The following is a 25,004-nucleotide window of genomic DNA, read 5'->3' as shown; positions in this document are numbered from 1 at the left end:
CGCATAGAAAATACATCTAGGCTCACGAGGGCATCTAATGTTGCCGGTGATCGAGATGGCGTGGCGTAGCCATCTCGAGACTGGGCACTCCAACAGGGTTCCAGCGCAACCCATCGCAACACCACGTCAAGTCCGAGTGTGAAGGAGCCAAGTTGGGCTCAGTAGGACAATTTGCGAAGATTTTGCCCGAGGCAGCTACTGATCGCGGTTCTCTCGTTCCCAAAAAGGAGAGCGGGTGGGTCGTTAGGTGCACAGCTGCCGCAGAGCCTGGATAAGGGCCTCATAGAAAATCGGCGCGCACCTGCATTTCCTATTCGAGTTAGCATGCTCAATCGGCATGAATTACGACCAGAGCTGGCCAGATGGTCTTGCGAGGGGGGACCCATTGACCGGCATTGCTCGAAGAGATTGGCGGGGGGGGGGAGGCGGAGGGGGGCAGCGACCCCAGGTGCCGAGTTCAGACGAACGACCAGCGCGAGGAGGGAGAGGTCCTGCCCCACCCCCCCTTCATGGTGCCTCTGCTGCTTGGCGGTGTGTGCTCGAAGGGCTGCCAGACAGGTGTGCCTGCTGGTCATGGGGTCCCAGAGCTTTGGGATTTTCTGGTCTGGCTGGGGGGTGGATGGCATTGGCACTGCGGGAGGTAGTATTAGCTTACAGCCAGGATATGTCTACAGGCATCGTGAACCCATCAAAACGAGAGTTTGGGATTGGGGCCGTTGCATTGTCTTGGGCTCGCGTGCAAATGTCTCAACGTTAATTTTACTGACGTCGAAATGCGTAGGATGAGACATGGACGGGGTGGTTGGTCTGGCAGCTGTGGAGCGAGTGCTAGGCACTGCAGATGCGATGGCAGCATTCTGAGGGCCCTCTGTGCATGGGACTTTGCTGAAAACCTGAACAAAGCAGCAGACACTACTGGTCCATACATTTTGATTTACGGTTGTTTTCGAGGCTAAACATTTGGCGAGCGTGTGCGATAATGATGGTTGCCCGTGGCGCGTAGGGTAGCGCCAGCCCATCGCAGGAGCCCCTGAATCGGCCACTCTGCGAGAACATCGACATTCAGCAGCGGACAGCCACGAAAAGAGGACTCTCAATCACTTGAAAGCCTGAATATACTGTTGTTGATGATTTTAACTTTTGATTTTATTCAGGATTTACACACTTTGTGCTTCAACGTGCACTCAATATTCAAACAAACCGCGCGCCAGCCTGTCGACCGCCAGTCCAAAACAAACACGCGAAGCTACAGTAGCACAATTTCTGGGGAGCCAGCACAGGTAGATGGGGCTGTACGCTAACTGCACAGAATTCAAACGGATATCACGGCTGCACGCGCCACTACACCAGGAGCCACCGAATATGGTCTGAAGTCTTTCGACGAGAGGCAGAGCAAATACCAGGCGTAGATAACGGTTCTGATGGGCAACTACATGATAACTCCTGAAAATGGATATAAGGTGGCATCGTGTAGGCATAGAATTGGCACTTCGACGTGTTGATGCCTTCATCCTCGCCACGAAGTGCCCAGTAATGGCGCACACATGCGGGCACAGGTGCTGGGTGCCGCATCTACTGCCTCACCATGGCTGGTGGGCTGCCCATTAGGGCGAGGGGGAATCCCGAACGGCTCCAATGCCTACTCAACACCTCGAACAAGGTGTGTGGCGCATCTCTAGATGCCCCAACGGGTTCAATGCTAAGCCAGGAGCTCTCCCCAGCTCCCCCCCAGTCTCCCATCCTCCCAGCAACCCACCTTAGCCTCTATGGCACCATGCTGGCTGCTTTCCTTGCAAGCCAGGAGCACACAGGGAGGGGGCCCCCGGTTTGCCTCGCTCTCATGAGCCTCAGGTTTCTGCCGCTCGAGCAGAAGCAGTGATGCAACTGCATCTCTGGCCATGCCCCCACCTGGTCTTCTCGGTTCTATGCCTTCCGGCACCATGGCCTGATGTCCTTTACCCAAAAAGGAGCAGGGGCGTATGTTCAAACGGAGATTCGGTTGACCCCGAATTCTCATTGGCTCACATCGAGGTGGCCAGCTGCCAGCACTTGCTCTGCCTGCGATCACTCCCAGCCAGACCGCCCGCCCAGAAGTCTATAAAAGGAGCCGTTCCCCCCGCCCAACCTACTCCTCTTCCTCCCTCCTTCATCACTCAACTTCGACTTCGACTTCGACTCCTTTCGACTTTCGACTTGGAGCTCGACTGGCCTTGGCCACCAACTTCAGCAAGCATCTTCTTCCTTCTTTGTTTGTCTTGTCTGATCATCCACTACAGGTCTTCGACTTCGACCTTCGGAATGTGGGTGGGTGGGCTTCCGATAAAAAGTGCCTTTGGCCTTTTGAACAAGCTGAGTCTCACCTTGATTTTGCATTTGACATGTTCGTGTGTGCCATCACTGACTTGATTGTGTTCATAGTGTCGTAGACTCTGGCCAATACACCTCGTGCAGAGCTAAGTCTACCTTGTCTTGTGTTTTGTTTTGTGAACATTGCTAACTCTTTCTTGTTTCATAGTGTCTGGTCATCACACACCCGGGAGGGTGGGTGGGCTTCTCTGGCAAGTCCACTTCCACCTCCTGCTTTTCGTAGAATTGCTGACCTGCACTTGTTCTAGAGGCACTGGGGGCTACCCGTTCCCAATGGACTTTGTCCTTGGGATCGCGGCCGGACATGATGACACTGCTTCTGATCCGGCCGCGAAGGGTTTTTTTTTTTGAGAAATTTTCTTTTTGTCTTGCTGCTTGTTTGAATTTTTTTTTTTGATTTTCTGTTTGTGGTTTTCTGTTGGTGCAATGTTTGTTTTTCTGTCGTGGTGTGTCATGTCATGTCTGTCTGATCTTGTGTCGTTTGCATTTGTTTTCTGGTCAGGTTTTGTCTTTGCATTTTGTTCATCGTACCAAAGGCCAGTGGCCTGGTCGTTGAGATTTTTGCCAAGTGTTTTTGTCATTGTTCTGCTCATGTTTGCTTCTTGTTGGCCAGAATCTCTGCTAACTTCTGTTTTTCTTCACAGGCTTCTCATCGTCCACCTCTCCTTCGTTTCGCTCCGACATTTCCGACATACGATTTTCTTCACGCACCTTTTTGGTGGGTGGGTGGGCAACAAAATCGCGGCATCGTTTCAAATTCCCCTTTTGTGGTGCGCGCGATCTAACTGCAGCTAGACTCGACCCGACCGACCTCCGACGCGACCGAATACACAAGTCTGGGGGTGGTGGGCAATTGGCTAAGTCTCACTCTTCTCTGGTTTGAAAACCATGACTGACTTCTCATGCAGGTGGCCCGACTCCGGGGCGGGTGTGCGGGAGGGCGGGTGGCGGGCAACTTTTTTTTGACAAACATTTTTGTCCTTTGCTCTTTGGTAAGTTTTTTTTTTGATTTTTCTTGTTGGTTCTCGCGAATGATGAGTAAATTTTCATTCTTCTGCAAGGTCCCGTCAGGGATACTGCGGGCCCGCTGTGGCCATCGCATGCCTTTGGGCTGCGATGGCAGACACAGCATCATGGGTCCTCGGCCAGCGTAGCTTGTCCTACTCATGATGAACATCTGGCACCACTCTGAGGCGATTCAACTTGAACCATTTCATTTTTTCTGCACTGCTATCTGGGACAGTCTGCTAATCACTGTGTTCCATGGCAGGTTTCTTGGGGGATGTCTTGGTGGCGGTGGAAGTGTCTTTTGGGGTTTGGAGGAAGGGGGGGAATGGTCTTTTGAAAAACTCATGTACTTCCAACAAAATCAAATCAAATCTTCACCATCACTACTGCTTCCTTCTGGCCTCTGTGACATGCACACCTGTAGCTTCTGAGAGGACGAGGACAGCACTGACAGCGCCGTGGCCTAGGAGAACATGTCACGACTACAGAGGACAGCATCCCCCAACCGTTCTGTGCATTTCCATCATGCTCTGCCGCAGAAATTTCATTCTCAAGGGGTGCACGGCATTGTAAACACCTTGCTCGCACCCCCCCGTTCCACCGCTGGCACGCCCCCGTGCACGCCCCCCCCGCGAGGTTGCTGCTACACTTCAAATGTTGGCCCCCGCGTGCTCCTTTTCGCTCTTGGTCATGCATTGATGACTGAAATACTATGAAGAGTCTACATAGTATGTACTGAGAGCGTAAATCAATATGTTGATAAAGAAACATTCGTAGAAGCCGACGCCCAGTCCATCGAGTGCTGCCTGTGGCGTGGCGGTTTGCAGGCACAGAACGAGGGGGCGTGGCACTTGCAGCAAGGCGGCCAACAACGTGCAAGAAAAGGCTCCAGAAACCCTGACCAAAACGTGGGAGTTGGATGGGAAAGAGCAGGCCCAGAAAGGGCCAGAGGGCCTTCAGCGGCGGGCTGCACGCAGAGTGACTGGCACAAGGGTGTGGTCAGTCGCCTGCAGAGGCGAGCGAGTTCCCACATGAATTGGCCTGCTACGAAAACGCGAAGGGATTTCAATTTCAAATAATCCTACAGATCGTGTTTTCTTATCATATATTCATCCGTCCCTTGACGTGGAAAGGGGTTGAAAACCATGACAGTAGCTCAGGATCATGACATGAATAGGAGAGTGCGTTGCGGGAGATTCTACGATGGCCTCATACTTTGAGCTAAGTAAACTACTCGCTCTTGGTTGCTGGAAAGGACCTTTCTTGTAAATGGGCTGGGAGGAGGGGCTGGCTGGATGCATACGTAGGTACGTAGCCGCCTTGTTCGTAACCTGTGCTGCTTCGGTACGACTTTCCTTCCTCCCATCTCCCACTTCTTTAGCAGCAAGAAGACCACGCAGAGAACTACAAGATGGATCAAACGGCCGGAAAACATTGAAGAACTTGTCTCTAATTTTCCCATAATCTACGGTTCCAACGCCTCTGAATACGGCTGGTGCTCCTTTGCAGCCTGCAAACGACAGGGGCTCGCCCACACCGTTCACGCGACCGACAAGCTGTATTTCAACTCACAGCACGTAAGAAATACCAATGTTTGAAAAACAACAGCAAGAAATGGCGAGCGATAGATTCAGGGATCAATATTTATCTGAGTAATGAACAGTAGCCTCAGCTGGAACAAAGGTCGATCGTTTTAGCAGCTGCGCGACCGACGAATCGTATCACAACACACAACAACCAAGAAATACGGCTGTTTGGAAACCCACTTCAAAACATGGAGAGCGTGGATTCGGGTTCTCTGGGGATCTGGGTAGCAAACAGGAGCTCGACTGACACGAAGATCGATCATTTGGGCTACCGAGTTGCCTGCTGCCCGACAAACCACCCGGGCATTGGGGAGTCGCACATGAAGTTAGAGGTGTTGGAAAAATCCTCAGCTAACTCAGCATCATGTTCAGGACAGCCAATATTTCTATGCAGACGTTGACGTTTTCCGAAATCTTCAACCGACGACGTCTTCACGGTGGGATCGACCCCCCCCCCCCCCTTCGAAGGACAACAAGAAGACCGACATGCCGGAAAATATATCAACAACCGCTCGAGCGATCGTTCACAGCAGATGTGTGACCGACCTATACGAAAGAAACTGTGGGCAGGTCGAGAGCAGCACGAAGTGCCGAAATCACAACAGGAAGAACAAAGCAAACCGTCGTATCACCCAGTTTCAGCAGAATACCAAATCTACGATACCTTCACAGTGGCTTCTCAGGGCGGATCCCTGACTCAAGCCAGAAGAGCGCTGTATTTATTGTCGTAAGCGGATGAAAATTCGACCGGCGGGCGGCGAAGGACCATCCCTGAGGTCTGAATAAAGTTACAAGGGTTGGCTGAGAGGCACGGAAATGGTTGGACGCCACTCAGGCAGCCGTCTAGTACTGGAGGGGCATCACCCCTACCGCTACTCTTGGCGTTTCGCATTTCACGTTGACAAGCTGTCAGCACCGTGAGTCTTGGAACACTGGAGATGCGCCCATAGCTGGCAGATGCAAGTCGTAATTCACGGGCGCCGTGATCTTTCGAGCTCGCCACCAAACCAATACGAGGTGACGACAGCCTCAAAGTTCTAGAAATACCGAACAAGGGTCCCTCAGGACTGTCAATTAGCACAGAAACTTCTTCAACGACGACAAGTATTTAAACTGTAGACTTCTCCGCCATCTGGTGATAAACTTACACGACTAATCATCGCTGCCGAGGCCGAACATCCCGTATTTGACGCTATTTGATCCTCCTCCAATATCGATCATGCCTCAATCCATTGAAAGCAAGCCTTCGCTGTTTATCAATCTCAGCACCTCTAATATTGAAAGCTCCATAAAGTTCTTCACGGCTCTCGGGTTCTCCTACAGCAAGGAATGGAGCGACAAGCAGACGGCGTCGTTCTTTTTCCCCGCCCCAAATGCCAACGTGGCCCTCATAATGAGCGACAAGGACCGCTACAAGAGCTTCATTCGACCCGGAAGTGAGATTGCCGACGCCAGCAAGGCCACTGAGGTCATCTTCGCGTTTGCGGCTAAGACCAAGGGCGAGGTCGATGCCGCGGTCGAGAAGGCCGTCGCCGCTGGCGGGAAGCCGGACCCTTTTACGATGCCGAATAACGGAGCGGAGCACAGAATGTATTGCAGAAGCTTCGAGGACGTTGATGGACATATCTGGGAGATCAATACGATGCTGGGACATGGTGACGAAAAATGATGTCTTTTTAACTGTCTATGAGTGTGGTTTGGCAATGTTTGACCAAGGCATACGAATTGAACCATTTTTTTTACGTCCAATATATTTGCTATGCATGCTTACAAGAACTCGGTTCTACCTTTCTATCCAGCTCCGCGGATCTCTAGATACACATATCCGTCTCCGCCGTCTTTCAAAAAGCCAGAGACGATCTGTGGTTGTTGCTAGTTGCCTCGCTGCATCGTACGCCAAAGACTCAGAAAATGCTAATCCGTTGCTTTGATCTGGACTGCGGCAGCTCGATTGCAGGCTCACTGGATCTATCTGCGAGCGCATTGTGCCTGTAGAGTCTCAGTTCAGCGGCTGCCTTTCGAGAGACTGTAACGCAAGAGGCTCAAAGGCTGCTGACCTGCCACGCCACCATCGAATCTTTGACGATGGAAAGCTGCTCTCGGGGCCCTTGAGCACCATGCCTGGATGGACAAAATTCAGGGAGGCGATAGCAAGAAGCATAGGTAACGCGTCGAGATATAGCTGGAACGCTTCGTGTTGAAGGATGGGATTCGAAGATGAGGCGCCTTGGCTAAATTCGATGAGGCGAAATATGATACGCTCCTACAGGTAGTTAGTCCTGGACCATTTTTGACTGCCAAAGGTCAGGGGCAAGAAAAGGGAAACATACAATGATGAGCATTAGAACGAAATAAATCACCCAAACCAGGGTACCAGTCCAGCAATCACGGGTCTTGACCTTACCAATACGCATATTTCGTAGTAGGTCCCGGTGGAATCGGACGGTGATGACCAGGAATACCATGACAAAGACCAGCTGAATGCCCACGCCCACCATGTAGATATTGCGGCCAGTATTCGCCTTATCGGTATCGTGTTGATCGGCCATCATGGCGCCGCCAGCGGCTTGAACGAAGAAGGAAATCACGTCTGCGATGACGAAGCCCTTTGCGAGCCAGCGAGCGCCGATGCCAGCTGCTTTCTTCTCCGGCTGGAGAAAGTAGACGAGTCGGGCGACGACCATGTAACAGAACGCGTTGATCCCTGAAGAGGTCAGTGGCCTATACAAGCGACTAGAGATTCGCAATTTGGGATTAGTAGACATACAAAGCGGAGCGAGAAGAAACAGCAGCGTCGAAAGCGTGACGTAGAGGGATTCTTGTTGGTCTTTGGCGCCCAGGGCGCGGAGGACGAAGCAAGTGCACTCCCACAAGGCACCCATGATGATGACCCAGCAGAAAGGCTGCCGAAAGGCTAGTTAGTCGGGGCCTGCTTATGGATTGAATGGGAGAAGGGGAAGAAAATGACGGCCAAGGCACCTTTTTGAGGATCATGGACTGGGCAAGATGGGCAGCGGTGGTGAGCCCAAACGCAATGGCAAACGCAACGTTGTCTTCCCACCGCGGATAGAAGCCGTAGTTGGCATTGCAGGAGTCAGGCGGCACGAAGCCATTCTGGTCTGGAATAGCTGTGGTGCATGTTGGGCTCGCGGTCAGCGCCGTTGTTGACACTGCGAGTGCAATGGTCGGCGTGGCAGCTGTGAGGGCGACCATCGTGATGGGGACTAGAGGGAGGGGCCGGAGGGACAGGCTTGCTTATGCCTTGTATTTTGGTAGAAAATCGGTAACGTGTATTGTAAAGTCTAACAGACTCGATCAAGCTTTCAAATGCCTTGGGAACTGCCGGGAGCACAATGAGAGGCTCGTCTTATACGATTCCCCGTGCCGCGAGAGGGAGGCGATTGCGCGGCCATGGCGCGTATCGAAAGCCCTGCTGCTCGCTTTTTTCCATCGCTATGTTGCTTTTCAAAACAAAAGAGTGTCGCTTTTGAGCAAGTGAAAGCGACGTCTTTCTCGTGCGTCACCCCGAGGCGGGCTGGGGGAGTTGTCGATTTAAGGATAGGGTAATACTGGGGATGGGGCTCGTTGAACGTGGGCAAAGTGCGGCTGAGAAGCGGATGGACCCAGAATTCCATACTCTCTCTAGACTCTCAGTAGCACGGAGTGGGCACATTCCGATTGGTCCTCTTGCTCGTTTTGGTCGCTTTTCGGTCGCTTTTTCCCACGAGCGGCGGGGGGCTCGCCGGTTTGGGGCGCAGCGATTGCGTACGTACGTGTGCTCCTCCTGATGACAAGCAATCGTTCATCCTGGTGCCTCTATTTTGGAACATCAGACAAGTCGAGGCTCCCTTTCCCTTATCAATTTTTACGAGCTCTCTCGCCCTGGCAGCTTTCCCCTTTCATCATTTGCACACGTCATTTGCTTGGCCAGCCCCATCACATCACCTTTCGCATCTCATCGCACACCAAGGGGCAAAATCAATGGCAGTTCGCAGCATCGTCAACGACCAACAAGTCGCCAGCCCGGCCGCGGGCGGCGCATCTGCTGTCGAGAGCGTCAACAGCGACACGCCCTCCAGCTCGCCCGATGGACGAGACTCGAGCAGCCGCGGAGGGTCCCAAGGACGCGAGACGTCGGCCACCACCGCGACAACGCCAGACGCCAGCCAGGACACGGAGCAGCAGCCCCAGAAGGTCCGCCGCAAACCCGTCCCCGGCAAGGGCTTCCGCAAGTCCAGGACCGGATGCTTCAACTGCAAACGGCGCCGCGTGAAGTGCTGTGAGACGCGCCCGGGCTGCCAGAGCTGTCGCCGGATGAGGCTGGACTGCGTCTATCCCGCCGCGACCGCGCTGCCGAAGCTCCGCAATGCTGCCGCCGCCGTGCTGATGGTGTCACCATGCAAGCCCGTGGTCAACTTGGATCATCTGCGCTTCTTTCGGCACTTTCTCGTCGAAGCGTACCCGCCGCATCCATATGGCGTATCGACTGTGTGGCAAGATGTGGCTGCTCTATCCCACAGCGTGAGTCGCACTCGCTTGTTCATCGGCCGTCTCCTGGTCTCGTCAAGGGGCAGCCAGTTGCTAACCGAGGGAGATGGCAGTACGACTTCCTGGCGCATGCCCTGCTCGCGCTTGCCGCCCAACACTTGACTCTCTTCACCCCCTGCGACTACTCCGTCCAGGCGCTCGACCTGCGCGTCTCTGCCCTGCAGGGCCTCAACGCCGCCTTCTCCCGGCCATGCGTCACCGCCGAGGATGGTGACGCGCGCTGCGCCGCCGCCATTGCCCTGACCTGGCAGTCATCGTACATGAGCGCCCCCGGTTCCCTGCGCGAGTTCCTCGTCACCATGCGCGGCTGGATGGTCGTGGCCACAACCATGACGCCCGATCCCGACAATTCGCTCTTCCGCGACTTCACCCGCGAGGCCTTCGTTGGCAGCTTGAGGCACCATGTCGGCGGCGAGGCTGTCGCCATGGCAGGTACCGCGTGGGATGCAGACAGAGCAGACGTCATCGATGGCTTTCTTGCCTCGCTCGAGGTCTTGCGACCGCTCTGTGGGAGCCTGACGGAGAGGAGATATCTGTCCGCGCTGGAAAAACTGGGCTGCTTGGTGCGCACGTCGCCCCTTGATGGTACGTCAGACGCTGCTCCGTTACACGTACACTGTGTTCCTCCCTTCTAAATGATTATTTCTCGTGAAGCTCTCCTCCAGATGGCGCCATGCTGGGCTCTGACGAACAAGATGACCGAGGACGAATTCGCCGACTTCACCGAGCCGTCAAACCACGCTGCTCAGGTCCTCCTGGCGCATTTCCTGATGCTTGATCGGGCGCTGGAGATGCACTTTCTCGACGCTACGGGCAGCAGCCAGTCCACCTTTTGCAAGAAGGTGAGCAAGGTTTGGATCGTCAACATGGCGTCTAGCCTACCCGCGGGCTACGAAAAATACATGATGTGGCCACTGGGCCTGGCAACCGGCCGCGTCTAGCGCAAAGCCTGCAGATGATGGCTCGTCATCATGCCCCCGATGTATCTTTTCAATGCATCGCGTAGTTTGGTCGCCTCGTTTGGCTGCAAGGCAGCATCTTGGATCATGCTAGAGGCGCCGTACCATGACACGGCCCAGGCTAGCTGCAATCGTCGGAGCCACAATATTTGTTGAACCCCGACCTCTTTCGACCAGCCGCCATGCTTGACAAGCCGTTGACCTTCTGTCCCCTATCGGATGGTGCCGTCCGTTATCCTGCTGGCTCTGCTCGCCTACTGGGCACCAAAACTGCGTCAATGTCGCAATCACTCTGCCCAAGACTAGCACCTAGCATAGCTCCAAACCGCCGGTAAACTTCTGGCCAGGCGCCTCTGGCGCTGCCTTTTACATCATGACGGCGACATGGCTAGATGAGTTACGACAGACATCACCCCAGCCAGGACTTCATGAACCAAGCATGACGATAAAAGCCGCCGGTCCGGACAGCACGCCCAGGCCCGGCGACCGATTCTGCGAACAGCGACTACCCACTCAGTCACCACGAATCTGTTCAGGTCAGAATCATGTCGGCTCTGCTTCGAGAATTGCTGCGACTCATCGCCACGGCAGGAACGTGGGTCTGCCGCAGGATTCGAGAAGCATTTGACAAGACCTCGTCTCGGCCGCCAGGGAAGGCAAAGCCCTCCTTCATCCTGGCACTGCCGCCAGAAATACTTCTTCTCATTAACAAGGACCTACCACCCCATTCTCGCATCTTGTTCTCCCAATCTTGCAGCGCCCTGCAGGTGCTGCTTGGCGACAAGGGGGCAGGCGCACGCCTCAACTACAAGGACCACATCGAGTACCTCACCGCCCTTGCCTACGACCTGCCGACCAAGTGGGTGTGCGAGGAGTGCGTCAGGCTCCATGAGTTTGCTATGTCGGATACCCCTCAAAAGCCCCAAAACACATCGTGCCCCCTAGGATGGCGACGGCTGCACGAGGGCACCCCTTTTCTTGGGCTTCACGCGGTGGCCCCGCATCACCGCCACGTCCAGATGGCACTCAAGGCTCAGCGCCTTGGTACAGTGAGCAGCCAACTCCGGCGTCATGTGAACGCCATCATGGCCCCTTCAGTCAGGCCCTTCAAGGTCCAGTGCTCCAGTGGCGGGCCAAACGCCTTGGCGGCCCACTGCGTGACGATTCCGAGGATACTAGACGGGCGATTCGTCGTGCTCACCATCTGGGTGTACCGCCGCAGAGAACACCCCATTACCCTCAGCTCTTTGGGCTGCTTGCTCGTCTGTCATTCGACATGCACGTGGTGGGACGCAATCTGCCACGGAAGGCAAGACATCCGCGCATACCCTGGGTCCGAGCCCTTCTTCGTTGGGCTCCGAAGCACGCGCGAAGCAGCCATGATGACCTCGGACGGTATAGCGAGCGGGTTCTGCAGTCGCTGCTCCACCGACTACAGCGTGGCGCTATCCCCCAGCGTCACGGGCATCTTGTCTTGGACAGACCTCGGGCCTGAGGGATCCTGCATGAGGAGGGCCTGGAGGGACTTTCTTCCCACGGTCTGCCGCCGATACAGCTGCAGGGTGCACGACCCGCGATATGGCGGCCACGGGCACGGTGGAGGTGGCGCAAGGAGAAGACCGGCCCACGCACCAGGCAGCATCCGGAGACGCTTCGACGCGGATGTCCTTTACGACTTGGATAGCACTAGGGGGGTGGGGCGCTTGGCCGTACGCGACCGGGATGGCTGGGTTGTGAAGGTACCTCTTACTGGCAGCAGATGAAGTCGAAAGTTGGATCTTACGAACCGAATGTTCTTCAAGTGCGTCTGTGGGTATGGTGTTTTCGTGCGATTACCCGATAAGAATGACCCGTCTCCTCGACCATTGGTTTGTGGACGGCCAACGTTGTAACGAGCTTTCCGCTGTGGTGGCACCTAGCGGGACCGCCAACATGAATCAGGTCTGATTGTGGAAAGCCGGACTTGAGAGATTTCTCGTTTCTGTCTTGAAACGCGGGTTAGATCGAGTTCTAGTTAGTGTGTCAAAACGCTCTAGATACTGAAACATCAGATGGACCAGATCAATGTGAGCGCACCCATGCGTCACGACTGCATGGGTCTCCCAACGCCTGACTTGTTCTATCAGGAACAATTTATAAAGTCGGAGACAAGCAGGCATGGAATCTAGCATCGGTTGTCATCGAGACGGCGATAAAGCAAAAGACCATCGTGACTGAGGTCTCAATAAGAAATTATATCCGGCGTTGTTGCTTCTGCCCCGGGGGTTTTTACATGGTGCGGCGACGCCTTGAATTGAGAAGGGCCCACGCGTCCCCCTCGAATGAATGGCACAGCCTGCCGCGAGGTCTTTCATCCATGTCATCGAGTGGTACTTGCGATGCGGAGAAGTCATCCCGTGCACCTTCAACGCGATGCTAAGCGAGGACCGACCCGCGCAGAAAGCAGAAACCTACTGCGAGAAATTTTTGTCCCTTGATTCCCCCCCTCCTCTCTTCTTCTCATTAGCAAAATCAATGTGTACAATGTGTCTTAGTCCTGCCGTTGCGCACAAGCCCATCCGATCCTTGGAGCTGCGAACACACACATTGATAACCAACGTGACTGAAAAACTTAAGTGCTAAAAAGACGTTCATAATGAATACCATTCTTGCTACGTGTTATGACAATAGCTCGTCCGTGCCACCGCCCGTTCTTCGTATATGAATTGGTAGCGGCGCCCGTCGGCCGCGTCGATATGATGGCGTTGACGTTCATGTTCCCCCCAAATCCACCAGTCCTTCCTTCTATTCCAAGCAAATCGCGCGCTGCTCCTCCTTCTCCAACAATGTCGGCCTATCCCGAGTTCACGGGCGGGTACCAAACGTGCGAGCACTCGCTGCAGAAGTTCAAGACGCAAAAGGCGGCCAAGGCATATATGGCCGAGAACGGTTTAGGCCGACAAGAATACGGCGTAAGTGATTCATCTTCTCGAGCCCCCGCCCTTCCCACCTCCGAAGAGCCTCATGGGCGGTTCATTATCATGAAGAATGTCCTCCAAGAATGAATCCTGCTGACGTGGACCGCGCGCCGTGGGATGGGAACAGCACTGCACTGCCGAGAACCAGATGTGCACGCTGATCAACTACGTCCTTGCCGCCACCGAGCCTGACCTCGAACACCTTGCGAAAACGTGGACGATCAAACAAGCCTTGGTTACGATACAGTGCTATACGAACACCCCGGTGAGTCAAGTGCTAAGCTGATCACGATAGGCGGCCTCGTCCAAAACGAGCTCCTCTGCTGGTCTTCTCGCCCGTGCGCGGTTCATGTCCCCCAAACCCTTCGCGCACCTATCGACTGACCAGGGTTAAAACCACGCGCCGCGATTATAGTGTCCTTCTGATGGCTTTGGAGTTGGGCTCTGCACGTACCTACCACACAAAAAGGGAGCCACATGCTATGCAGAAAACGAGCCGTAAGTGAGGGTTCGGTCTGGGATGACCTGGTGGTATGTTGCTGGCCGGCGTGATCTTGGCTGTGTTTGGATCATGTACTACAAATTTGATAGCTGGAGCTTTTTAGAATCGTTTGCCCAGCGGCTGCTTGCCACATATTCCCCATCCATGTAGCATGTTCCCGTGCGCGTAGTGACTAAATGTTTTTTTTCGTTCCTGACTTTCTATCTTACGCTTGCTTTGGACTTGGGGCATCGTCAGTTGATAAGACGATGCCCCATGTCCGTCGCCCCGTGCCCGTTGCCCCAGTCTGGACAACCATGCGCCCCTGGCTCAGCGCACGGGCTGGTTCGCACAGGCGCAGATCGTCATCGGGATATATAGCCAGGCAGCATCGACGTTTCAAACGACTTTCATGCCTTATCATAGGGAACTACAGTCATGAACGGCCACATGAGCAGCCATCGTACGTAACTAAACACGATATCAGCGATGCCCGCATACGAGCCGGCCCCCCCCCCTTCGGGCCTTTATATACTTGAGAAGCCTGGTGCAAACAGCTTACCCATGTCAAAGATTTCCAGGACGTTTTTCTTCTTCGCTTATTTGATCGCTGCGACGCGATGGGACGCGGCGCTTACGACCTCACGAGCTTTGGCGGGCGGCTCTCCGCGAGGCCAGTCCCAGGCAAGCCCCTTTTTCGAACCGAAGAAGAGGCGCTCCAATACGCCGAGGCGAAGACGTTTTGCAACTCGACGCCGAAGGCCGGCGTAAGTCATACTTTGAGAGCCAGACAGAGCCGACGCGGCCCCCCTCTCCATCGCAGCTCCTTTGCCTGCCCTGGGATCTGGCCTAACACTACCTCGTCATTAGTTCCTCGTGCATCAGACTTGCATCGTTCCGAACTGGTGGTATGTGGTGGAGGACCCTATCGGGGCCAAGGAGCAGGGCTGGAAGCAGGGCTGGACAGTCGTAGAACACCCTTCTGCGCTTTTTCCGTGCAGCGTCGCTTCAAAGGTGAGTAGGTGTCTGAAATCCGCCCAAGGCGTGCCCCTGGCAGACCAGTCTATCCCCACACAGCGCCCCCCCCAAACCTGGGCGCGTGGCCACGACATGTTGAATGCTGACGCGCCGCTTTCAGTGCCCCCCGGTTGACCGTTGGAAATTTGAGACGTGTCGTATGGAATCGTACTCGGATTCAGAGGCTACGTGTTCTTGAGTGAGCTTTTGGGAACCCCCATTCTGCTCTCATGGGCCAGGCACGCCGTCCCTACGCAGGCACCCCGGAGGGAGGGCCGATGCAGTTGGCTTGTGATCGTTTGGGCAAGGAGGAGGAGGAGGAGGAGGAGGAGGAGCAAGACTTGAATGTGTAGCTACACACGCGCCTTTTCCCCCCTGACTTCCTTGTATTTCTTTATTGCTCGACAGTAATCGCTTTAATGCTTGGTTTGGTCCTACTGTTGTACGTGTTTGCAGGGGCGTTGCGGAGAACGTTGCGCCGTGACCGGCCCGGCCGGTCCTTGTCGGGTATTGCCCAAGAGAAGCAGCACGGGCGGTGCTCACCACGAATACCGAACGCTCTGAGAGGCAAAGACAGTAAGGGCCAACTCAACACGGGCGATGTTAAACATGAGACTGTAAGAGGCATGCCTCGGGCGCTGGGGCAAGTTCTCGGCCACCATAGCCCCTCGGAACCCGGCAAAGAAAGCAAGTCAGGCATAGACAGGACGACTGTTTTAGATGGGGAGCAAAGAGCCGACGGATATGGCTGCGACTATCCTGCCATGGACAACGCCCATCCGCTCACCTACCTGCCTGTCTGCCTGTCCGCCCCTCGTCTCCGTCGTCATGCGTGGAACAGGGTGATGGAAGCCAAGCAACCCCCTCGAGTCCATCACGTGCCCTCATCTCGGGAAGAGGGAGGCCCCAAGTCATCCCGTACAACGGCGGATTCATTCGCTACGGCGTTCCACGACAAACGGGCCGTACGTAGCGCTCGCCGCAGCAACACTGGCGCCCGATGCCGCGCGGGCGAGGAAACCTCGGTGGATACTAATAAACCGGACGGACGGACGGACGGACGGGCGGGTGCTGCCGGATAGGCTTGATCCATGCACAATCTATCGCGGGTGGACCGTGGTAGTCAAGCGGAGGAAGACCAAAAAAAAGTAAAAAAAAAGTAAATCCGAAACAGTAGAGAATTCAGCAAGTGGCAGCCAAACGAGCAAGGCATGAATGACATGGTAGTACGCGCGCCGCGTGGGAGGAGCTGCAGCGTGGGGAGTTTGCCGGATGGGCATGCGTCGTCCGGCAACTAAGGCATGGCGACTGACAAGGGGCGGGGGCCCCAGGGCGCGGTCTTTTGCCGGCCGGCAGGCAACTCGGACCCCCTCTTGGGCCTCTCAGCCTGGGTATTAAAGCCAGCGATACACCCGCCGCCCTCGTTTATCATCTGCCTTTTGGTCTCGGCCGACTGGTGGTTTTACTCGTTTCTCATTGCGATGCTACCAAACCTATGGCCTCGGGGCCTGGCCGAGAGGTGCCGCAGGGCCCCGACGAGTCCCGCTCTCCGTCTTGTCCACTGCCTCTTACCGCCAACCGCGGCCTTTGTTGGTATTATATGTTGAATGGCCCTCTCTCAAATTTTACACGACCCCCATCGACATGCCATAAACAGCAAACGCCAGCTTCCGACAAATGATTTAAGGGGGGTGGCTGCAATATGCCACTCCATGTTTGTGCATGGTGAGGGCGGGCGCGGATAGTCTCGACGATGCGCACCCATATCAGCGATCCCTCACCTCGGTCCACCGGTTTCTTCTCGCAACAATGACGATGACGGCAGAAATCACCAGCCTCGGCCGGCGAGCTTCTCCTCGGGCTTCATGGTGTCGCAGTTAATGCCAACCATGGCCTCACCGAGGCCAGTGCTGCACTCGGCCAGCACCTTGGGGTCCTTGAAGTGGGTGGTGGCCTGAACAATGGCCTTGGCGCGCTTGGCCGGGTCGCCCGACTTGAAAATGCCGCTGCCGACGAAGACGCCGTCGCAGCCGAGCTGCATCATGAGTGCAGCGTCGGCCGGGGTGGCGACACCGCCGGCGGCAAAGTTGACGACGGGCAGGCGGCCCAGCTCGGCTGTCTGGCGCAGCAGGTCGGCGTCCACCTCGAGCTGGCGGGCGAGCTCGCGGATGCGGATGATGCCGCCCTCGGCCAGGGCTGCCTTGGCCTGGGCAATCTGCTTGTTGACCGTCTTCATGTGGCGGACGGCCTCGACCACGTCGCCGGTGCCGGCCTCACCCTTTGTGCGGATCATGGCGGCGCCCTCGGCGATGCGGCGCAGCGCCTCACCGAGGTTGCGGCAGCCGCAGACGAAGGGGGCCTTGAAGTCGCTCTTCTCGACGTGGCTTTCGTCGTCGGCGGGCGTCAGCACCTCGCTCTCATCGATGTAGTCGACGCCGAGGGCCTCGAGGATCTGGCATTCGACAAAGTGGCCGATGCGGGCCTTGGCCATGACGGGGATGGTGACGGCAGCCTGGATCTCTTTGATGACCGAGGGATCTGACATGCGGGCGACGCCGCCGTCCTTGCGGATGTCGGCAGGGACGCGCTCCAGGGCCATGACGGCACAAGCGCCCGCCTCCTCGGCAATGCGGGCCTGCTCAGCCGTCGTCACGTCCATGATGACGCCGCCCTTGAGCATCTGGGCGAGGCCGGCCTTGACGGCGAAGGAGGACTTGGCCTCGCCGCCGTTGGAAGAGTCGTTGGCCATTGTGAGGGGTGGTGAGGGGTGGTTGGTGGTCGGTGGTGAAGACGAGACGGTGATGACAAGGTCGAAGATGACGAATGACAGTTCGGTGTGCAGAGGGCTCGTCCGAATGATCTTATACGGCGATCGAGAGAGAGTCGCACCAGGATGGCTTGTCGCTTTGTCGACTTGATGAGTCAAGGGAACGGGGGAGTAGCGGGGAGGGGAGGAGGAGGCAGCGAAAACGGAGGAGATTTTTTTTTCAACAGCCGCCGCCTTCCACGGGCGGTTCTCTGGCGGCGCTGCTGCAGGTGGTGCTGCACCGCTATGCACCGCTGCTGCAGCTGCTGACGACGGCGGTGCTTCCCGAGGCCGCAGGCGGTGGTTCGCCCCTCCCCCTCTATTCCGCTTTCTCCATGGGCCTCGTCTCCCCCTCCCCCTCCCCCTCCCCCTTCCTCCCCCTCCATGCCATCCTGGTCAGATGCATTGAGCCCCTCATCAATCAACTCGCACAAGAAAAAAAAAAAGGTCCCATAATACATTCCATCCATTGGAAGAAGGCGTCGAACCCTTCTGGCCCGCCGCCATCGACGCCTTAGCGCGGCCGCCCCGCCAATGTCATGACAAACGCGAACCCGCCCGCGGCGAAATCCAGCTCGGCCACGCACCAACCAGACCATGCGGCGCCAGTCAGCGATGGATGGGATGGCATTCCCAATCCAACGGCTGGCGGGGTCCACGGGCGGGCGGACAGACGACAGCGAGCGGCCGACCGACCGCGCCCGACATGGCCTATTCCGCGGCGTCGCGTGATCAAGGTGACGGATTCGAGTGGCCCGCAACCAACGGGCTCTGCGGCGGCCAGCGTCGGGCCTACCTACTTACTTCGTTCACAGGAGCGACCAAAACGGAGCCGCAGCTATGGCGGCGGCGGCGGCGGCGGCGTCAGCATGCTGCTGCCCCGCCCGCCGGGGGCAGTCTCCTCCGGTTGAAGTTTTGTTGGTGTCGCACACCCCAGGAACACGACGCAGAAGGCAATTGCGAGCGAGCACACACACACACACACAGATGCACGCACGCACCACAACCACGCGATGCGAGTCGCAGATGGGGCCGGTTCCTAGAAGGCGCCGCCCGCACCCCAGGCGACGAGTACCATCACAGGCCCTCACTGGTGCTCAGTGCTGTGTGGTGACGTGTGTGTGACCTGCCGCCACCGCCTTGCATCTGCGACCCGGCCGGAGGCTCTTCCGCGGACATACCAACAGGTGCAGCACGGTTATGTCGTCTCGGCTCACATAAGCACCGCACAGCACGGGCACATGAATGACTGCGGGACAGAATGTGATGCCCGGGCTGCTGCCAAATCAAACACGCCCAGACGGACGGCAGATGGGGGTAGCACAGGGCGGGAGGAAACGAAACTACCAACATATCACGATCCAACGCGACCCTCGACCCAACGTCTGACGTGTCGCCATGTCAAGCATAAGGCGTCGTCGCAACACCCTCGTGCCACCCTCACTGATGAGACAGTTCATCCGCCATGTACATCCAAGGGCGCGCCTCTGGGCCATGCGCAGGCTCCCGAACAGGCAGGCAGGCAGGCAAAGCGCTCTGTGCACACGGCAATGGTAATTGCCAGCGGCGCCTCCATGTTGGCCGCGCCCAGTGAAAGAAATGGCCCCGGACATGGCGCAGAGAGCGATGCACGCATTCAATCAACAGTACGCGGTTGATGGACTGTGCTGTTCGCTACTAACTGATGCTGCCGCCGCCGCCGTTGGCGCTGGCCGCGTCGGGTCCATCCATGGTGGGTGCGCAGCTCTACAATCCAATGCCGGGGGCGGGGCATTGGGGAGGTTACAGTACGTTCCGTACGTGCGTACTTCGTACCTTGCCTGGATCTTGAAAGTTCAAGGACTCCTCGGCGCGCCTCGATGAGTGAGGTGCATCAGATCTTGCCTCGCCCCGGCAGTGGACCGCCTTTGGAGACCTACCTCATGTAGGTACATCTCCATCATGGAACGGATCAGGCACTTCACCCTATCTACTGCTTGAGAGGCCAAAGGCTAGTCCGATGGACAAGCGTCCCCTGGTGCTGCTGCTGCTGCTGCACGAAATTGATTCTCATGGTCGCAGATCTGTCACCCATGCTGCACCCTGGCGGTGATCTGTTGGTTGGTTAGTGCCACGGGCGACCCTAGCGCCCGCACTGCACAGGAGAAGGAGCAGAAGCGGCTATTCCGCTCATTCACGCATGCGTTTGCATACACTAAGTAACTACATGTTGTACAGTGCAGACGTTCGCAGACTTTGGGAGCGTGACTATGCCTCAGGTCCATCCATCGGATAGCCACGCTGCAGAGCGGCGGCGGCGGCGGCGGCGGCGGCGGCGACGGGAGGGCGCGGCGGCGTCCTGCAGGCACTGCCCGATGTGGCCACTGGAGCGGGCCCGAGTGGGAGCCCGCGTGAGACGCCCGACGGGAGGTGCTCCGCTCCCCCAGGACCCCAGCAATGGAAGTACCTGTACTTGGTACGTACTGCCTCAACTTAGGTAAGTGCTGTCGCCCCCCTGAATACAGCACTACTGCGCACCCTCTAGGCGGCGCCAGATCCCAGCCCAGGCCTGTAGTACGAGGTGGTGGGTGCTTATCGGTCGGGTGACTCCTGTCAACCTTCCATGTCGCTCGCTCACGCATTCGGTGCCTCCGAGGGCCGGAGCCGCCACCCGCCGCCGCATGCCGATGCTCGCCGGCCGTTGGCGGCGCTCTTTTTTTCGGTTACAGTACTTACCACTAGGATCTCGCCTCACTGGTTCTCGCCCTGCCACGCCGACGACGAAGACCCTTCCTTATCTCGCAACTGCCACTTTTTTTTCCTCCGTCAACGCGCTGCTGCATCGACATCGCCGTCCTCACCCTACGCAGCCCTCGAAATAGACATCGGAGCGCTCTCCTATCCTCCTCCCCCCCCCCCTCCTCCTCCTCCTTCACGGCCTATTCCTACGAAAACCGTCCCGAAGCAAGCAAATAGACCAGCATGACGGCCCAGTCGCGCCTCGCCGCCGCCCCTGCCGGGCCCCTTACCATCGGCGTCCTCGCCCTCCAGGGCGGCTTCATCGAGCACATCAACCTCGTCCGCGCAGCTGCCGCGCGCCTTGCTGCGGTGGGCGCCGCCACGATCAACGCTGTGGAGGTTCGCACGCCTGCGGAGCTGGCCCGTTGCGACGGGCTCATCATCCCCGGCGGCGAGAGCACCACGATATCCTTTGTCGCTGCGCAGTCTGGCCTGCTTGAGCCGCTGCGCGAGTTTGTCAAGTAGGTCAAAAACTTCGTAGCACGCGACCCCCCAGACTGCGGTCGCATCCTCGAATTTCAATTCACCCATCGCCGCCTACCCTACCAAACGACCAAAACCCCGTGTGCTGACCCATGCCGCGCGCCAGGGTCCTCAAGAAGCCCGTCTGGGGCACCTGCGCCGGCCTCATCCTCCTCTCCGAGCAGGCTAACGCCGCGAAAAAGGGCGGTCAGGAGCTCATCGGCGGGCTGGCCGTGCGCGTCCACCGCAACCACTTTGGCCGGCAGATTGAGAGTTTCGAGGCCGGCCTGGCGCTGCCGTTCCTGGGCGACGGCGCCGCGCCCTTTCCTGGCGTCTTTATCCGCGCGCCCGTCGTCGAAGAGGTGCTGAAGCCCGCCGACGGCGCCCGGAAGAAGGGCGACGCGGGCGTGAGCGTGCTGGCGACGCTGCCCGGCCGCGTCGACCGCATGAAGGCCGGCGTGTCGCAGGCCAACCCCACGGACGGCTCGGGCGACATCATCGCGGTGCGACAGGGCAATGTCCTGGGCACGAGCTTCCACCCGGAGTTGACTCCGGATCCGCGCATCCACGTGTGGTGGCTGCAGGATATCCTGCGCCAGCGCGCCGAGGTGCCGCTGCGGTAGACGGCAGATGAGCGGCAATGGGCGCGCCGCCTGACTTTTCAAACTGCGAGCGGTGGGAGTATTTGATTTTATTGATGGTGTTAGCTGGCGTTTGGGGGCGTTGTAGATCGATTGTGTTTTTCACAGTCGCGGCATCACGTAGACAGCATAGGCGTGTATAGTCGTGTTAGTATAGACGAGCTTCTAGCATGAATGACACCCGAGGGGCATTTAATGATAAGGTCGTAGTATGCCTTGTCTAGAGAGACATAGTAACAGCTTATATGACTTGCCCCCCGTTAGTGCGGCCTTATCAAGACCAACTACTTCCTAACTTAATAGGTAGGTAGCAAACTACCAACGGGTATATAATATGAGACATAAGCGAGAATATGAGACATACACGAGCATAGCTATTATAATGTATAGTCGCATATCTACACGCGAGCCTATCATACAAGACTACTTGGTCTCGACATGTACGCACGCATCACGGGTATCCTCATCGTCCGCGTGCTTCCTCATCTACGACTTCTCCGCCACCGCACTATACTCTGGTGGCGCCGGCGCCGGATCCGGCGCCGGCGGGCGCGACGTCCCGGGCTCGCTCCCCACCGCGAGGCCCAGCATTTCCATCACCTCGGGCCGGCTCAGCGCCCGCGCCAAGTCGGCCACGGCCGCCGTCGTCGTCGCCCCGCCGCCGCGGAGCAGGCGGACCATGTCCCAGTCCTGGCGGACGAGGGCCTGCAAGAGCGGCGTGCGGCCCTGCGCGTCGGCCGCGTCCGGGTCCGCCCCGTGGTCGAGCAGCGCGCGGGCGGCGTCCGCCCGGCCCCTGTCCGCCGCCCACAGCAGCATGGGCTCGTCGCCGCCGCCGCCTCGCATCTTGTGCTTCGTCTTGGCGCCGTACGCGAGCAGCGCGGCCAGCACGCCCGGCAGGTCGGCCTCGAGGGCGTGACACGGCGCGGCGACGTCGTGCGACGCGTCCCTGGCGTCGGCGCTGGCCCCGTTGGCGAGCAGCCGGGCGCAGAGGTCCTCCTTGTCGGCGGCGGAGAGGCGCGGGTCCTTGATGACACCGATGAGCAGCGGCTGCCCGTACATGTCCTGCTTGTCGCCCTTGGCGCCGCGGTCGAGCAGCAGGCGCGCCGCGTCAAGGCGTCTGCCGCCGCCGCGCGACAGCGCGTCCGCGAGCACTGTCGTGCCGTAGATGGTCTTGGAGTCGGGCTTGGCGCCCGCGTCGAGGAGCAGGCTCGCCATGGTGGTGTCTGGGGCCTCGACGGCGATGGCGAGCACCGAGGCGCCCGTGATGTCGCTGCAGGTCGCTTTCGCGCCGTGCCGGAGCAGCAGCCGCGCGAGGTCCACGTTGCCTCGCTTCACGGCCGGCACGAGGACGGGCCGCCCGGAGATGGTCTCCCAAGTGGCCTTGGCGCCGTGCCGCAGCAGGAGCTCCACGCCGGCGAGGCGCTTTTCGTGATCCTTGCCCCGGTCCTGGTCGTCGGTCCCTGCGGCGGCGGCGGCGCAGCACACGTCGACAAAGTAGCGCTGCCCAGAGGTGCTCTGCGCGGAGACGCTGGCGCCGCGGGCGAGCAGCGCCTCGGTGACGGCGAGGGCGCCCGCGCCGGCGGCCTGGAAGAGCGGCGGCAGGGCGGCATTGATCCAGCCGGGGCCGGGCTTGTCGAGGGGCACGCCGGCGGCGACGAGGAGCAGCGCGGCGTCGGGGCTGTCGGCCTCGACGGCGCACTGCATGGGCGTGCGGCCCGCCTCGTCGCGGCCGGTGATGCTGGCGCCCTGCGCGATGAGGCCGCCGGCCTGCGGGACGTCGCCGCGCAGGATGGCCTGGCAGAGCGCCGAGACGAAGGGGTCGGGCTTGGTGGCGATGAGGCCCGAGGCGAGCGCCTTGATGGACTTGGCGAAGCCGCCGAAGGCGCTGGTGCCGGCGGAGGAGGATGGCCCGGCTACGGCTGCAGAGGAGGAGGAAAGAGAGGATGCCGGGAGGGCGGCTGCAGGGGTCGACGATGTCGTCGTCGAGGAACCGCTCGGATCCTGTGCGGCGTATGGAGGGGGCGCGTCGACGGCCTCGTTAGGGACCCTGGACCGGATAGGAAGGTTGCTCGGTGGCGGGACGGAGGTGGTGCTCCCGCCATCGAGGATGATGCTAGAAGCCTGCGAGGCAGGACCAAAGGCCCTCGACACGCCATCGAGTACACCCTGGCCCTTGGAAGAGCGTAGATGGGCGTCTTGTTCGTCTCTGGTGCCACTATGACGAATGTTCAGTTAACCGACTTTCTCGACGAGCATGGTGCCTATCTGCGCATCGCAAGAGGCACAGGGGCAGAGGAAAGCCCATAGGCATCCCACTTACAGCCGGAGCAGCCTATCGAGGTATCCCATGGCCATCGCCAGTGCGCCCAGCAAGTCTGTCAGCGCACGCAGGTACGCCTCATCCACCGCATCGACGTTGTCCGCCTGCACCCTCATCGCCTGCTTGTGCAGCGAGCCCGTCGCCTGGTCGCCGCGCGCCAGCACGTCGCCCGTGGCGGCTCGCAGCGCCTCCGATATGACGGCAGCAGCGCCGCCGCCGCCGCTCAGCGTTTGCTCCAGCGCGGCGGCGCGCTCGTGCGATCGCGAGGCGGCCTGCTGCAGCGCCCGCAGGTGGCCGACGGTGAGGCTGCGAGAGTCCGGGCGAGGTGGCTTCTGCTCCTGCTGCTGGCTTGCTTTGGTGACGCACTTGAGGACCAGGTCAAGCTCGCTGGCGGCGTGGCCGGTGCGCGCGGCGATGGACGCGCAGCGCGTGGTGAGGGACGTGACGGAGAAGCCGTCCATGGCGGCGACGGCGTCGTCGATGGGACGTGTCGGGTCGAGGTCGGACTCTCGTCAATGATGGTCTTAATGGTGCCGCTGGTGGTTTGCGTGGGGGAGAAAGGGAGGGGCGAGACCGGAAATGTCGACGGGTGAGGTCTCAGTGATGAGGCGTCACGTTTGCTGTCGCGAGATGCCAGGCGGGCGCGGTATGGGGACACTATCCAGATCAAATCATGAAGAGTTCGTCCTTGATCGTTACTATTTGAGACTTATAATGTCGCCGATATCTCGATTGGGATATCGTCATCAGGCGCATCGCGGGGTTGCCGTTGATAGTTGGGGGCGTTTGGTTGATGTCGTGGACGCTGACGCGGTCCCTAGACTAGCGGCCCCGGAGTTGCGTAATAAGGCTGCTGATGCTGATGCTCATACTGATGCCGTACCCGAGGGCCGTAGCAAACGCCGGTTGTCGACTAGCGGTTTGTGCGTTGGTGGCGCGACTGTTATTGTGGGAAGGGAGGAGCTTGGATGAATTTCCCTATTCCCGCTAGGTGTCTAGGGGAATTGTTTTTCTTTTGAGTAATAGGAAGGGCGAGGTCCGGATAGGGAGTCGGTGACGTCGAGGGTATAAGCG

General features: G+C 58.2%; 9 protein-coding genes across 9 annotated transcripts; 5 read left to right on the top strand and 4 right to left on the bottom strand.

The window, feature by feature from the left end:
- Nucleotides 1-2,627: 2,627 nt before the first annotated feature.
- Nucleotides 2,628-2,960, bottom strand: JDV02_003375 (uncharacterized protein; the record flags this gene model as incomplete). The annotated part of the gene is made up of 1 exon (XM_047984500.1): nucleotides 2,628-2,960. The coding sequence occupies one exon, from the start codon at nucleotides 2,958-2,960 to the stop codon at nucleotides 2,628-2,630; it is 333 nt and encodes a 110-aa protein (XP_047840474.1).
- A 3,158-nt stretch (nucleotides 2,961-6,118) lies between these two features.
- JDV02_003374 (uncharacterized protein) lies at nucleotides 6,119-6,708 on the top strand. The gene has a single exon (XM_047984499.1). It carries the CDS (start codon nucleotides 6,181-6,183, stop codon nucleotides 6,628-6,630), a length of 450 nt encoding a protein of 149 aa, XP_047840473.1. The 5' UTR covers nucleotides 6,119-6,180; the 3' UTR covers nucleotides 6,631-6,708.
- Nucleotides 6,709-6,960: 252 nt separating this feature from the next.
- Nucleotides 6,961-8,392, bottom strand: JDV02_003373 (uncharacterized protein; the record flags this gene model as incomplete). The annotated part of the gene is made up of 4 exons (XM_047984498.1): nucleotides 7,941-8,392; nucleotides 7,729-7,864; nucleotides 7,292-7,665; nucleotides 6,961-7,224 (listed from the first exon to the last, which is right to left on the bottom strand). The coding sequence occupies exons 1-4, from the start codon at nucleotides 8,172-8,174 to the stop codon at nucleotides 6,961-6,963; spliced, it is 1,008 nt and encodes a 335-aa protein (XP_047840472.1). The 5' UTR covers nucleotides 8,175-8,392.
- A 550-nt stretch (nucleotides 8,393-8,942) lies between these two features.
- Nucleotides 8,943-10,450, top strand: JDV02_003372 (uncharacterized protein; the record flags this gene model as incomplete). The annotated part of the gene is made up of 3 exons (XM_047984497.1): nucleotides 8,943-9,482; nucleotides 9,563-10,094; nucleotides 10,164-10,450. The coding sequence occupies 3 exons, from the start codon at nucleotides 8,943-8,945 to the stop codon at nucleotides 10,448-10,450; spliced, it is 1,359 nt and encodes a 452-aa protein (XP_047840471.1).
- A 563-nt stretch (nucleotides 10,451-11,013) lies between these two features.
- Nucleotides 11,014-12,231, top strand: JDV02_003371 (uncharacterized protein; the record flags this gene model as incomplete). The annotated part of the gene is made up of 1 exon (XM_047984496.1): nucleotides 11,014-12,231. The coding sequence occupies one exon, from the start codon at nucleotides 11,014-11,016 to the stop codon at nucleotides 12,229-12,231; it is 1,218 nt and encodes a 405-aa protein (XP_047840470.1).
- A 1,062-nt stretch (nucleotides 12,232-13,293) lies between these two features.
- On the top strand, nucleotides 13,294-13,711 carry JDV02_003370 (uncharacterized protein; the record flags this gene model as incomplete). The annotated part of the gene is made up of 2 exons (XM_047984495.1): nucleotides 13,294-13,419; nucleotides 13,553-13,711. The coding sequence occupies 2 exons, from the start codon at nucleotides 13,294-13,296 to the stop codon at nucleotides 13,709-13,711; spliced, it is 285 nt and encodes a 94-aa protein (XP_047840469.1).
- A 2,671-nt stretch (nucleotides 13,712-16,382) lies between these two features.
- SNZ1 (Pyridoxal 5'-phosphate synthase (glutamine hydrolyzing)) lies at nucleotides 16,383-17,918 on the bottom strand. The gene has a single exon (XM_047984494.1). It carries the CDS (start codon nucleotides 17,670-17,672, stop codon nucleotides 16,752-16,754), a length of 921 nt encoding a protein of 306 aa, XP_047840468.1. The 5' UTR covers nucleotides 17,673-17,918; the 3' UTR covers nucleotides 16,383-16,751.
- A 2,209-nt stretch (nucleotides 17,919-20,127) lies between these two features.
- On the top strand, nucleotides 20,128-21,867 carry SNO1 (Pyridoxal 5'-phosphate synthase (glutamine hydrolyzing)). Its single transcript, XM_047984493.1, has 2 exons — nucleotides 20,128-20,968; nucleotides 21,097-21,867. Exons 1-2 carry the CDS (start codon nucleotides 20,691-20,693, stop codon nucleotides 21,590-21,592), a joined length of 774 nt encoding a protein of 257 aa, XP_047840467.1. The 5' UTR covers nucleotides 20,128-20,690; the 3' UTR covers nucleotides 21,593-21,867.
- Nucleotides 21,868-21,973: 106 nt separating this feature from the next.
- Nucleotides 21,974-24,959, bottom strand: JDV02_003367 (uncharacterized protein). Its single transcript, XM_047984492.1, has 2 exons — nucleotides 23,931-24,959; nucleotides 21,974-23,825 (listed from the first exon to the last, which is right to left on the bottom strand). The coding sequence occupies exons 1-2, from the start codon at nucleotides 24,389-24,391 to the stop codon at nucleotides 22,097-22,099; spliced, it is 2,190 nt and encodes a 729-aa protein (XP_047840466.1). The 5' UTR covers nucleotides 24,392-24,959; the 3' UTR covers nucleotides 21,974-22,096.
- Nucleotides 24,960-25,004: the final 45 nt, after the last annotated feature.

The sequence above is a fragment of the Purpureocillium takamizusanense genome, chromosome 2 (genome assembly GCF_022605165.1).
Source record: "Purpureocillium takamizusanense chromosome 2, complete sequence".
Taxonomy (NCBI): domain Eukaryota; kingdom Fungi; phylum Ascomycota; class Sordariomycetes; order Hypocreales; family Ophiocordycipitaceae; genus Purpureocillium; species Purpureocillium takamizusanense.
The sequence above is the reverse complement of the archived record's forward strand: the minus strand, read 5'-3'. Positions and strand labels throughout refer to the sequence as shown.